This window comes from Macaca thibetana, chromosome 7 (genome assembly GCF_024542745.1).
Source record: "Macaca thibetana thibetana isolate TM-01 chromosome 7, ASM2454274v1, whole genome shotgun sequence".
Taxonomy (NCBI): Eukaryota; Metazoa; Chordata; class Mammalia; order Primates; family Cercopithecidae; genus Macaca; species Macaca thibetana.
In genome coordinates this window covers 32,768,993-32,783,640 of record NC_065584.1, presented here as the reverse complement: position 1 = coordinate 32,783,640, position 14,648 = coordinate 32,768,993, and the positions used below count along the sequence as shown (strand labels likewise).

Below are 14,648 nucleotides of genomic sequence, written 5' to 3'. Positions count from 1 at the left end.
GAGTTTCTGAGCATGAAGGGGTGAGATGGTGAGAAATGAAATCACCCTGAAAAACTCTTAGTGAAAGAAAAGCAGACCCCTAGTGAGCAGATGGACATGTCAAACTGGCGACGTTTTGGGTTGTTTCTTTACTGTGTTCATTGTCCACCTGCCTTCAGCAGTTCATCAAACACTCCCTCTTCCTCTGGAGGCTAGCATCTGTTTTGCGATTTTTTGTTTTTTTTTAATAGGACTGAGCATTCAACTCTTAGGCAGTTGGTTATACTACTTAGGTTATTGCAAAGAGGGCCAGGTGCGGTGGCTTACGCCTGTAATCTCGGCACTTTAGGAGGCAAAGGCGGGCGGATCACCTGAGGTCAGGAGTTCAAGACCAGCCTGCCAACATGGCAAGACCCCGTCTCTACTAAAAATACAAATATTAGGCCGGGCGCGGTGGCTCACGCCTGTAATCCCAGCACTTTGGGAGGCCGAGGCGGGCGGATCACGAGGTCAGGAGATCGAGACCATCCTGGCTAACACGGTGAAACCCCGTCTCTACTAAAAATGCAAAAAATTAGCCGGGCGAGGCGGCGGGCGCCTGTAGTCCCAGCTACTCGGGAGGCTGAGGCAGGAGAATCACGTGAACCTGGGAGGCGGAGCTTGCAGTGAGCCGAGATCGCGCCACTGCACTCCAGCCTGGGCGACTAAGCGAGACTCTGTCTCAAAAAAAAAAAAAAAAAATACAAATATTAGCCAGGCATGGTGGCATGCACCTGTAATCCCAGCTACTCAGGAGACTGAGGCACAAGAATCGCTTGAACCCGGAAGGTAAAGGCTGCAGTGAGCCGAGATGGTGTCACCACACTCCAGCCTAGGTGACAGAGCAAGACTCCATCTCAAAAAAAAAAAAAAAAAAGCTTTTTCTTTGTGTAGGAATTGTCTAATCCTGAAAAATACTTTTTCATGAATCATCTTCTTCCACAGGTGAGTGCTTAGTAACTCTTTGTAAATGTAAATACCATGATCTACCTCAAAGGTACAGCATGTATTATTAATACTCTCAAGTAGATCATCTGAACTTATACCTTACAGGTGTATATGTGTATATTTGTGGTAAATCTGACCACGAATATTGTATACAATACTTTCATGAAATGCATTATATTTGCCATATTGTCACAAGTTCATTTCTCGCCACCCCAAAGCTTCAATCCCTGAAGCAGTTAAGACTTATACAGAACTCAAATTCAAATGTATAAAATCCTCAGCCTGATAGAGCTATATTGTTCTAGCTAAAGTATTCAGTATCTCTTTCTTGCCTGTCACTGTTTCATTATCTTGTCTGATGATCTTGCTTTATGTGAAATCTGTGTAATACTTAACAGTTTGTGTAAAAACATCAAAGGATTTTTAAAATTTCTGTTTTGTTTTGATTGTATTTATTATCAAACTATGATCTGCTTTACAGAGCAAAGGATCAAAACTGTAAATAAAAGGACTAGAATCAGTTATTATGAAAATCTAGACTATATAGGACTTCAGAAAACTGGTTACCAAAATTTTGGCTAATTTTGTAAGGACTTTTTTCTTTTTTTGAGATAGAGTTTCACTCTTGTTGCCCAGGCTGGAGTGCAATGGCACGATCTCGGCTTACTGCAACCTCTGCCTCCTGGGCTCAAGCGATTCTCCTGTCTCAGCCTCCGAAGTAGCTGGGATTACAGGCACGCACCACCACTCCTGGCTAATTTTGTATTTTTACAAAAAATGCAAAATTGGAGAGACGGTGTTTCTCCGTGTTGGTCAGGCTAATCTCGAACTCCCAACCTCAGGTGATCTACCCGCCTTGGCCTCCCAAAGTGCTGGGATTACAGGCGTGAGCCACCACGTCCGGCCTTTAGGACTTTTAAAAGAAATAATTTTTATCTTTTCTTTTTCTTTCTTTCTTTTCTTTTCTTTTTTTCTTTTTTTTTTTAAGGCAAGGTCTCACTCTATTGCCCAGGGCTGTGCAGTAGCATGATTGCCGGCTCACTGCAACCTCAACCTCCCAGGCTAAAATGATCCTCACCTTAGCCTCCCAAGTAGCTGGGAGTACAGGCACACGCCATGATGCTGGCTAATTTTTGTATTTTCTTTTCTGGTAGAGACGGGGCCTCACCACATTGCCCAGGCTGGTCTCAAACCCCTGGGCTCAAGCGATCCTCCCACCTCAGCCTTCCAAAGTGCTGGGATTACAGGCATGAGCTACCGTGTGCAGCCAAAGATATATTTTCAAGACACTTGTAAAATTAGGTTAGGGAAGTGCAATTTTAAATTATTTTCTTCTGAGGATTCTATATTTTGTCATTGAGAGCAAAGACAATCTTTTAAAAGTGGACCTACGTAAGAGGGCTGGGTGTTAGAGCTTTATTAAAGAGTGCTGTGCTATCTGTTTGCTGTTTATGCTTTGCTCATTCTCTGATGGAAAATAAATTGTTTAGGTATGCCTTACATGTCCAGGAGATGCCTTCAGCCTCTCACCGTTTGAGTCTGGTTTGGGATTTGTATACTATATGAAACCGTGTTTGAAATAAAGGTTCCTAATGAACATTTTCCTCCATGGGATACCAATCAACTGCCTGCTTTTAATTGATAATTGGGCATTGACCCCTCAGTAGTGCCATCATCATAAACCACAGTACAGACCCTGTAGTCCACCATTGAAAAATTAGACAATTATGCAGTATTTGAACATGTCTAATCTAGGAGAGAGTAGCACCCAAAGCTGGGCACGGTGGCTCATGCCTATAATTCTGGCACTTTGGGAGGCTGAGGTGGGAGAATTGCTTGAGTCCAGCAGTTCAAGACCAGCCTGGGTAACATAGTGAGACCCCCATCTCTACAGAAAAATTTTTAAAAATTAGCTGGACATGGTGACATGTGCCTGTAGTCCTATCTACTCGAGAGGCAGAGGTGGGAGGATCACTTGAACCTGGGAGATCGAGGCTACTGTGATCGTGGCACTGTGCTCCAGCCTGAGTGGCAGAGTGAGACCCTGTCTCAAAAAAATAAAATAGCGCCCTCATATACCTTAATGGAAAGAATGACCAGACCTTTGGCAAAGTGTGATTGCTAAAAGAACATAATAACCCACTCAGCTTACACTCCATGTGTTTCCAACACAGAGGGATACACACTTGGTAGAAACAGAAAATTATAATAGAATTCTTCTGTTGGCAGAGCATATGTATTTATACATTCTTCTGTGTTTAGCTCAGTGGTTAGAGAACACTTCCTGGAAAGAGTGCAATACACAAATGTTTTCAATTTGAGCTTGTACATTTCATCTAATTGGTCCCTGAGACAAGGTTCACTGCCCTGGAGGTGACTTGGCTCAGCCTTTAAACACACACTAATGAATTTCAGGTTTGGGACAGAAGAAGGGCTGCTCTCAATTGGACAATCATGTGAACTTGTTTCCCCTGTGTGCCTAACTTAGGTATGTAATGTCACTCTGGATAGAGGGTTCTTCTACTGTCTCCAGACACAGAAAACTGATTGCCCGTGCTCAGAGCACTCCATGCTTGCCTGTGTTTAAAACTTAGTTTTGGCAGATTCCTTCATTTTTGTGAAAATAGAGCAAAGATCTTCTGAGTGCAGTTGGATATATTGGAGGGCGCTTAATAACCTTTAGCCTGTAAAGATGGGTTTGGGCTAAGTCTGTTTTGTTTTTCCTTTCATCTGTTTGAAGAGAAAATTCGAAGGAAAATTCATCTTTCATACCTTTTTATGCTGATAGTTCTAGTAATAGTTTAGGGATTTTATCTCATCTGCTCCAGCAGCGCCCCAACAGAAAAATCATGGAATTTGAGTAGCCAAATATGAAACTTGTTTTATATAGACAGGAAAGAAGCTAATGAACTCACAGACACCCCTTATCAGGACTACAAAGCCCAAGCTATGTATTACCCCCACCCAACCCCGCGTACCTTTGGCAGTGCTTACAAAGACTTGATCCTGACTAGCTTAGGAGACAGATGCAGTTACTCAGCTTTGTACGTGTCTCGCCTGTATGCTCAAGAGTGGGTCACAATTTGTGTTGGGCCAGCAGTGGGGTAAATGTTGATTTCATGAATTCTTTCATCAGTGGAAGGTCAGCCATGGACTGTAATTTTGTTACGGAGTGGGAGAATTTCCATTTCTGTGTGATGCTGCATTTGTCCCAGTTATGCCATTTATCATCTGCAAGGCTGTGCACAGCCTGTGCAAGCCTCCTGTCTGGACCACAGTTCTTCCTTCCTAATTTAAGCAGCGTGGGCCAGATGATCTCCCAAGGCCCTTTCTACCTTTCACAGTCTGAAGTTCAGCTTCTGCATATATGAGGTTGGGGCACCAATTGCATTGGTCAACTGGAGACTATTTGCATTATCCAGCTGATAAACTCTTCCAGCAGACAAATGTGAATAAATAGCAACACTCAAGTCCTGCAGAAAGTTTGTCTTGAGTTTGCTGAAATGATCAGCAGAAATCTTGGGCGGTGAAGTGCTCCTAAGTGCTGGGCAGGAGTTGTCAGGTGATAGTGCCCTGTCAGCGCTGGATGCTTACTAGGGATGGGGTCCTACCTGAGATCCTGAGTTAGCTGCAGGAGATGGGTCCAGCATGCAGTCGGGCATCAGAAAGTCTTGGTTCCTCCAGGCTCCTGACTGTCCCTATCAACCCAGATGCCCTGGCCTCATAGGCTTTGGCGAGTTACCTTGCAGTTCTAAAGCTTGTGTTTGGTCATTTTTTAAAATGATGATAATAACTACTTTTCAGGGTGAAAAGCTTAAAGATAAAGTATGTGAAAGTATCTAGCAAATAGATGGCGTTTTATAAGTAGGAAACTAAAAACAGCAATTTGTAAAAACCCCTAATAAGATAACCTTATCTGAAAGAGGGGTTCAAAAAACTAACATTTGTGTGTGAAGAACATTGCATAGGACATACTGTCCTTTAATCCTTAACAACCTCATTTTACAGATGCAGAGATACCAGGAAGTTCCCAGGGTCACAACACCTGGAAACAATGGAGTTGAGCTTCAAGTCTTCTGATTGAAAACTTGTGTTCCTTTTACAATATACTACCAATACAGTTAGTCCATTTTATAGTTAAAGTTCAATTTCTGATGATTCTGGAAAGGGAAATAAATGATCAAAATGGTAATAGTACCTATTTTGGTAGAGGAGATTTCCTTGTGCCCTTTTTATATGACTACAGCTATATTGTCATTTAAGACAAACCCAGGAAACCCTAGCCAGTCACTCCTCACATTGTGAGATCTTAACCCCGAAACAGCTACTGGGGATAGCTGGAAGATTTGAATATCTCTGGGATGTCACTGTCCAGTTTCGAAATAATTTTATAAATGGGTTTCTTCCAGGAAGGATCTGAGTCTCTCCCTGCGGAGACAGCCCTGAAGAACTCCTGTAACGTCAAGCTGGCGATTTCCAAGAAGCAATCTGGAACCTGCATTTCCAAAGAGACCCACAAGAAAGAAAAGACGTGATGTTGGGGAGCATTGGTGCCAGAACCCTCACTAGCGGATGCTGCCTGTTTCTTGGGAAGTGGGCTAGGAGCATCCCTGCTCCACCGGCCCCTGATTCTGCAACCCTAGGAATCCTCTGCTCCCTCATCAGACACAAACCTTGATATGACAGCTCCAATGAGAAAGTCCTGGGAGAAGGTGAATTAAGGACACTTCCTTTGTAGGAGAAGCTGATCCTGCTAATGGGTGACTTTTTACTAAGTAGGTCAGAAAATCTTACTGAAAGTAAATCTGTGGCTCAAAGAGACTTTGGTATTCTTTTCCCTAGTACTAACTGTGGAAGGAGTGCCCCCAAGCTTCTGACTGTCATACCTCATTCCACTGCCTTTTAGGGCTGGGTCTGAAGAGCTTACACTCCTGCTTTCAGAGCCGGTTGACAGGGGTGCTGTTCTAGAATCCTAACGCAGACTGGCACCATGAATGATCGGTTGCCGCACCGCCAAGCTCCAGACCCAGCTTGGCTTGGGGCTTGCCGCCACTGCAGGCCAAGTAACCACCCTGTGTGGAAAGATGCGGCAGTGCTGCCTGTCCCATACTGGCCCTGACCCCTTGAGCCTCAGAAAGGGAGACATGGACAATTTTCCCCACAGGTAGCCTTAGCTTTCCAAACGTATTCTGACTGACCAGTCAACGAGTGGATGACCACAGTTCTTGTATTTCTTGGAGGTATCAATAAACCACTCTTGGTGATCACAGTCAAGGGAGAAAGCAAGAAGAGGGAAGTGTAATCTGTGACCAGATATACCTAGCACCTGCAGAATCGGATGCCAGCCTGACAGAGCTGTCGGCTGTGCATGAGGCACCACGCATCTCTTGATTAGGAATGCGCACCACTGACACCTAGGCTCACCCTTCACTGATGCTTTACCTCTGAGGTGCCACCAGTGTGCCTTCACAGGGATCCCCGAGGGACTGAGCTTGAGTGTTGTTTATTGTTATTTCCAGAAAGGATTTGAGGTGATTTGAGGGGCCTTCCATAGAAGGCCCACAGATACACTTTCAAGGGAAAATACAGATAAGAACCAAATCATGAAAAGCATAGAAATTGTTGAAAAAACCTAGGCCAAGACTAGGTGTCACAACTGAGCTCAGCATTCTGTCCTGAGCCTCCTGGCACTAAGGCAAAAAGGTCAGTAAATAATGTAACTTGATAACGACAGGGTATTCAGTCTAAGATGGTATAACACCTGGCAGACCTCTCCCTAAGCTTCAGAATGAAGACTGGCTGTAGACTCAGTTTGCTGCTTCCACCTGTTGCCCGAGTGAAGCTATTGAGGCTGTGATCTTTGTGGATGATACAGAGATTGGCCCAGGCTGCCCTGGCTGTCAGTAACTTAAGGAGACACAGAAGGGGGATCTTTCCCAAAACTCGAATCATGTAGGGAAGACACTCATCAGACCTCATGGGACCCCAGTACATGGTCTTACCTCAAAGTCATTTCCCTTGTTATAGTGCATATTGAGAGCTCGAAAAAGTTCTGAATTGCGGAGAACCACCAGCATTTTGGGATTTGTGACACCATCTGAAATTGCTTGCCGGGCAGATTTTTCCATTTGGATGTAATAAAACTCACGAAAGTTGCTGAACCACTTGATCATCTGAGAGGTAATGCAGCGGTTGAACTGTACAAACAAGAGGTCCATCCAGTCAGACATTTGCCACGAGGTGCTCTGAATTAGAACCGTCTGCTTCCAGCTCAGTATAGGGGTTCATATACATGGCTTTAACCAGCATTAACAGGGGCTTCCTTTAAAAAAACAAGCGAAGCCACCGCTGTTTTCCAAGCCTATTCAGTAATACTCGGAAAAATCTAAATTGGCTTCAGTACCTGTTATAACAAAATTTTTTTTTTTTATATGCTAGATTCATGAGGGTTGTTTTACCCATGAAAAGCTTTATGTGGTGTTTGAGTGGGACTTAGGGGTCAAGACCAGTGTGGTGCCAGATTTTGCTGCACCCAGGTGGATTGCATGGCAGGCCTGGGGCCTTCTGCCTGGATAAAGGGCCAAGGGAAGGGCAAGGTATAGGTCAGGGAGCAGTTTATTAGCAACTTTGAATTGTGGAATGAATTGAAATCAACATCAGAGGTTGCTTCAGGGATCAACCAACCAACTGAATATGAGGAAAGAAAAGTTTGAATGATGTAGGCCAAAAGTATTAACAGCCCCTAACCCAACACCCAAGGTAAAGGAGGCCCTCAGAAACCTTTTATGGGAAAAGGAGAGGTCTGGTCCCAACAATTAGTTTGATTTTCCTTATTGTCACACTTCATCTGTATGTACTTTCACTCAGTTTTGAACTATAGCAACTTGAACATAAATTTGCCAGTGTCTGATACACACACACACACTCTCTCTCTCTCTACATATATATATATATGGTTTTTTGTTTTTGTGTGTTTTTTTGAGATGGAGGCTCGCTCTGTCGCCCAGGCTGGAGTGCAGTGGCGTGATCTCTGTTCACTGCAACCTCTGCCTCCGAGGTTCAAATGTTTCTCCTTCTCCTGCCTCAGCCTCCGAGTAGCTGGGATTACAGGCGCCCACCACCACGCCAGCTAGTTTTTGTGTTTTCAGTAGAGACGGGGTTTCACCATGTTGGTCAGGCTGGTCTCGAACTCCTGACCTCAGGCCATCTGCCCACCTCGGCCTCCCAAAGTGTTGGGATTACAGGCGTGAGCCACTGCACCCAGCCTATTTTTTCTTTTTCATAGTGTCCCCAGCCAAGGCAGAAAACTAGCCAAAAAGGCCACTAACTAGTGTTTCTCTTTCCCGCTACTTTTCCTGCCCATGTGTTTCTGTTTGGGGGGATTATCTACAGCTCAGTAGCTTAAGAATTTAGACAGCCAACCTTTCTAGCCTAAAGTTATTCATGATTATTTGGGTAGAGTCTCAGCCCAGAAGTGGACATTGCACCGATTCCATCAACAACACTAAGGGGAGCTTGAAGAGCACATATGATGACCTAGGACTTGCCTCACACCAGGCGAAACACTGTCACGTGGGAGTTCTGCAGAAGCTGCAATTTAGTTGAGTGACTTTACCTGAACATCAGGAAAATAAGCCTTCAGGAGGTTGGAGCTGGGATATCGTGCGAAGAAAAACATTAGTTTGGCCTTCTTCAAGTGACCAGGGTTTAGACCTTCCTGGATTTATCTCAGTGTCAAGGAAAATGAACACTTTAAAATGCCAGTTTATCAATTAACTAGTGAATTCCTTGTTCCTGTGGTTTCTATTTGATTTCGTTTTGTTTTTCTGATTGGAATTGTGTATTTCCTCCATTTTTCTGTCTCTGGAAACTCTGGTCAAATAAGCTGAATGCCATATGTGCACAGTTAAGTCACAGGATGTGAAAACCATCTCGATGTGGAAAAGTTATGTACCATAGATGATGTCAAATACAGTTTGGTGTATTTTGTGTGTGTGTGTGTGTGTGGTGTCCCAGTGGGATGGGAAGAGATGGCAGTTCTGTCCCAGATAAATGATTTCAAATCCCCAAGCGGAGATTTACTTCCCCCCTCTGCCTCAGTTTCCTCAGCTGTAAAACGAGAAGAATAAGCTAGGTGGTCCCCATTCTGGCTGTCACTCTTATCATTGCCTTTGTAGTGTTGCCTTTATAACCAGGACACATCTAAGCAAGCTGAGTACCAGCTCACATTTTGCTCTTGCTCAAGAAGCTTAAATGGTTGGGTGGCACCCACTCTCCATTTGCCTGGCAGAACTGTCCTTCATCTTTCAGGTCTCAGCTCAGAAGCTCCCGCCTCTGTTAAACCCTTCCTTGCCAAATTAGGCCTTCCTTACCCTGGGCTGTGAAGACCCTTTGTACAAACTGTGTCAGCAATGACCTTATTGGAATTTTTACTGCATGTTTGTCTCCTCGTTTAGACTGTGAGCTCCTTGAGAGTGAGGACCTTATCTTTTCATCTTGGTGCCTAGCCCAGTTCTAGGAACATAGTAGGTGCTCAATAAATATTTGTTGTGTGAAGGAGTAAGTGAGTGAACGGTCAACCTTAATCCATACACATATATGGAAATTATATTCCAAACTATACCTTACTCTGGGAACAGACATATTCCTTCCCCTTTAACAAGAGTTGGAGAATTGTGATGTGACTGCCTAGCACTGGAGCAGGACAGAAATGAAAAAAAGATTCTTACACAAATACGCCTTGCATTTTCAGGGACACTCCTTAGGCTGGCTGAGAAGCATTACACAGAGTAACTTGGGATCTCAGATCTGAGAGCTGTAGCTTAAGACAATTAAGACTTCCACATAGGATGAATCTGTTTAACCAGAAGAAACCAGACCAACTGACTAGTTATAGGTGGCCCAGGCACCTGGTTGCTGCACAGAAGGCCCCTCCCTGCTACCCCATCAGCCCTACTTATCCTTCCTACAGATCCACAAGTGCTGTGGAAAGAATCCTGGATTGGGATTCCAAAGACCCACTTTCAGACACTGATTTTGCCACCTATTAGCTGTGTGACCTTGGGCCAGCCACTTAACTACTCTGAGCCTCATTGCTAAGATGTGCAGTATAGTGATTAAAGCTTGTACTTGGCCATCAGATCCCAGGTTTGAATCCTGGTTGCTCATTAGTGTGTCTTGGGGCTTTGGGCGAGTTAGCTCCTTTCTCTGTCTCTGCTTCTTGGATACCCAATCTTAGAATGGATGCTTGAGAACAGTGAGATAATACAGGTCTAAACCCCTTATCTGAAATGCTGGGCCAAATGGAGTTCAGGTTTCAGAATTTGTTAGCTTATAAAGATAATATGATGTGTGTACCACGCATTCATTAACATCCACAGCTGAGACAGTCTATAATCCAATGGCATTCACATTTCTGCAGCAAAATGTATGACTTACTAAGTGGGATAAAATCTATAAATAGCCTCCAGTCAGTGCAGGCCAGGTTTTGCTACCGAAAAAAATATTGCATCAGTCTTAAGTGGGGGGAAAATCATAGGGCTTTATGGGTTTCAGAATTGTAGCTAAGTGGTGGTGGGCACATATGTGTGAAATGCTGGTAGCAATGCCTGCCACGGAGAAAGTGTTCTGTCAGTGCTGCCCTCATGATCTTCACATCTGCCCTCCCTGTGTCACAGGATGTCATGTGAACGTAAACGTTCTTTTTATGCTGTAAAGCAGCTTGCTCTCAGGTGGTTTTCATGGTCCACAGGAATAAATCTCTGGTCTTGGAATATAGGCAGCAGGAATGGGGGAAGAGTTGAGGGGCCAGGGGGCCCCAAGTCATTCCAAAGATAGTCAAATACTTCACCCATGCAGCCAGTCCTGGCTTAGGTATTTCTTAGGATAGGCCCCAAACCTCCAGAAGCTCTCTGAGCCCAATCCCCAGTTTGGGGGGGGCCAGCAACAGGCACATGTAGGTGCTCAACAAATAGCAAATTCTGGGGGACCATCTGCCTGAGGTGTTTTTGCAGCTGTCTGTATTTAATGGAGAGTCAACTAGTGGTTATCAAAGGCCCAGACAGTTGGCCTTTCTTATAAAGAAAATCTGTCTGTGGTGGAATCTCTGCCTCCAAGAGTGGTGGCAAGTGAAGTATTCTCAGCGTTGCTTTTACAGTTGCTCGCTGACTTCCAGGTTAACTTTGGGGTGTTTCCAACACCTTTGACCGGCAGGGGGCGCTCGTGGCATTTAGGACACAAAGGCAGGGTCTGGCATGGTAATGAGCTGGTCCCACCCCATCCCACTGCCCGCACAGCAGCTGCCAGGCAAAGGACACGACTGTTCCCACCTGGATATGCAACTCCACAGACTCATCAGCCTCTGGAGATTCGCCTCAAAGCTGCCCACAAGAAGCAGCAACGTGAGCACAGCTAGCTTAAAAAGCAACATCCAAAATACATTCTCAAGAACTCAAGTTCTGCAAGACGCTTGTTGGAAGTGGATTATTCTATGGGTCATATGGGTTTGGGGCTGTATACATTCTCCTCTTAGAGCTTCCACTTACTCATGTTAAAGGCTCTGAGAATTCCTGCAGAAAATAAACCATCTCAGTATTTCCCCAAGGTACTTTTTCTCCTAACTCAACAATTATTTATATCCCGAGGGTTACTCTGGGAAATACATTAAGAGAGTAGCGTTTGCTTAAGGGTTGCAAAGATGATGCAATAAGATCCAGACCCCTGCAGATCAACCTGGGCCACTCAGGCCTCCTCATGGGGAGCCTCCTCTCCCTTCATATGCCCAGCCCCTAGTCTCCAGGCACTCCCTTGCAGCTTGGAAGTTGTTCCTTAAACTGAAGACTTCTGGCCATTTCCAGCTGCCTCTCTGGGTTTAATCCCCGAGGAAAACTTTTTCCATCTGGCCCAGAAGTTTCTGGTCCCTCATATGCGCCCCATGAATTATCTACACAGTACAGAATTTTTGCTTGTAGAGTTATGGGGTTGGGGAGGCCATACCTCAGATGAGGTCATTCCTTTGACCTTCTCCTCCTGAGTGTATGGACAGCTGACAACCAAATTATGGGGTTCTTTCTTCCGTAGGGTATTTGTTGTATTTTGGAAGCCTATTTGAGTCTCAAAACAAAACCCTTTACACCCAAAGGAATAAGTCAAGTGGCAGAACCCGATGGGTCATAGAAGAAGGTAAGTAAACCTTCCCAGGTCCTTAAATTCCAGAATGTGGTCACCACTTTAAGCTGAAGGCCCAGAGCAACATTAAGAAGACCCTGAGTGATCTGTCGCCACCTCCTCTTCAACTTTCAGTTTTCTTGTTTCTCTGCACAGTGCCAATGATATTTTAATTTATTTTTTGAGACATTTTTTCTCTCTGTTGCCCAGCTAGAGTGCAGTGGTGCAATCATAGCTCACTGTAACCTCGAACTCCCGGGCTCAAGCTATCCTCCTGCCTCAGCCTCCTGAGTAGCTAGGACTACAGGCGTGCACCATCATGTGCAGATAAATTTTTACTTTTAGAGATGGGGTCTAGCTATGTTGTCCAGGCTAGTCTTGAACACCTGTCCTCAAGTAATCCTTCCACCTTGGCCTCCCAAAGCACTGGGATTATAAGCATGAGCCACTGTACCTAGCCAACAATGAGAACTTCAATTGCTATTAAAGGATATGTGGACCGAAGAGAAAGGCAGTGCCTCAGTGATGGCATGCAGGCCTCCCTGTTCCATCTTCACCGAGGGAAGAAGGGGCAGACTTTCCAGATGGGCAGAGGTGAAAGGCAGGGGACACTGCTGCTGGCTCAGGACCAATGGTTGTGGTTTAGTAGTTCTCCAAGGTCGTCGGGCGGGCTCTGAGGAGGGGTGCCTCTGGGAAGATGAGTCCTGGGGAGGACTGCTACTCCAGTGGCCATTGTTGCATCCATAACCCAGTAGCTCGCTAAGAATCTGATTTTCCTGGATGTGGGAAGGTGCAGTCAAGGGACAGTTTGCTGGGAGATCCTGACAGCGTTTGGGGATCATTCTTGGAGGGATAGGGTACCTAGGAGATTCTAGAGGCTTGGCCAGTGACAAGTTTCCTACTGGGACCCCAGCTTGTAGCTGGACCCTCCTGGGCAAGGCAGCCAAAGCAAGTGGATCTTCACAGGCCTCTCCCACAGGAGGTGAGGGCTCTCTTCTACCCTCTGGCACCTGCCCCTGGAAACTTCTGCCCAGATGAGTCAGGCGGCCTGGTGGATCCAACAGTACCTTTTGTAATACTGAATCCACAGCCCGGGATACTGCCCTGGTCAGCTCTTTCCTCAGAATCTCCAGCGAATCTGGTGCTCCAGAAGGAAGGAACCTGGGCTCCTCAGATTCTTGGTGTTTTTCTGCCCCAGAGAGGTCCTTGCTGGAACCCTGCTGGTGGTCACCATCCACAGCCCAGGGGCGAGGCCCACAGCCATTCCCCTGCTTTGCACTCAGAGGGCCTTTCCGGGTGCCACAGCCTCCTGGCCCCTGAGCTGTGTCCCTGGGCTTGGCAGCCTGTAGGATGTGCTCTTGCAGATGTCTTAGCTGTTGCTTCAGCAGGTGAAGTTGTTCTCTCACACGAGGGCCCCCCTTCCTGTTGCCCTGGTCCCAGGCAGGGAGTGGCATCAGGAGGCCTTGCTGTGTGGGAAGGCTCTGCTTCCTCTTCCTCTCTCGGGCCTTCTCTGGGCAGCGTGGGCTGTCCCCAGCTTGTGCACTGCCTGGTACCAGAGGATTCGGGGAGAGACACATGCCTCGGACGATGGTTTCCACTCTGGCCCTCTTTGCCTGGATGTGCTCATCACCAAACCATTCGGGGTCTGCAGGGCTGGAGCTGGGGACCTGGCTCCAGGGAAACTGGGAGTCTCTACCCAGCTCTGGAGGAGATGAGCTTCTCTCACCTTCCATGCAGGCTTCTGCCAGGTGGGGGCAGATCTGGGGCTGAGGAGAAAGCAAGATGGAGTTTGGATCCATCCCAGGCACTTGTTTGGGGCTTCAGGAATTCCTCCTCCTTATTTCCTCAGCTGGAAGTGCACCCAGAATGAGCTGGGCTTCCTTCTCTGCACTTACGGTGAAGAGCCACTGTCACTAAGGAAAGATTCAGATTCTGGGATGCCAGGGCTCATGAACCTTCTGGGCAGACTCCTGAAATTAGAGACAGGAAGAAAACAGCACATGTGACTTTGAACAGTCCTTTTAAAATTTGAATGTGCAAACATTCAATGCGATCTTGTTAAAGTGCAGATTTCAGTTCAGTAGATCTAGGGTAGCACAGAGATTCTCCATTTTAAACCAGCTCTCAGGTAATGCTGATGCTGCTGGTCTCAGAACCCCACTTTAAGGAGATTCTCAGAGTGATCTTACAGGGAGAAAAATCTTCTCCTGCTTGGGCATAACAATAAAATAATAATAATAATATCATAGTGGCAGCCACCTGAACAAGTGGCATTATGCCAAGAACTCTACGTCCATTGCTTAATTTAATTAATTTGTCATAACAGCTCCATGAGAATGTGATCATGCCTATTGTCTACAGATAAGGAAACAAGATCAGAGAAGAAGCTACTTCCCTATGGTCATGCAGTTAGTAAGTGACAGACTGGGGTCAAACCAAGCTTTGTTTGATTCAGAGTGACTTTTCTAGTGACTAAGGGCAACAGAATCACCCAAGGCACTTTTTAGAAATAGCAA

The 14,648-nt window shown here is 45.7% G+C and overlaps 1 protein-coding gene across 1 annotated transcript; it reads right to left on the bottom strand.

Annotated features, from left to right (window-relative positions):
* Window positions 1-2,785: 2,785 nt before the first annotated feature.
* On the bottom strand, window positions 2,786-14,090 carry PROX2 (prospero homeobox 2). Its single transcript, XM_050798762.1, has 5 exons — window positions 12,633-14,090; window positions 11,295-11,306; window positions 8,582-8,683; window positions 6,969-7,163; window positions 2,786-5,461 (listed from the first exon to the last, which is right to left on the bottom strand). Exons 1-5 carry the CDS (start codon window positions 13,929-13,931, stop codon window positions 5,291-5,293), a joined length of 1,779 nt encoding a protein of 592 aa, XP_050654719.1. The 5' UTR covers window positions 13,932-14,090; the 3' UTR covers window positions 2,786-5,290.
* Between the last annotated feature and the right edge of the window lie 558 nt (window positions 14,091-14,648).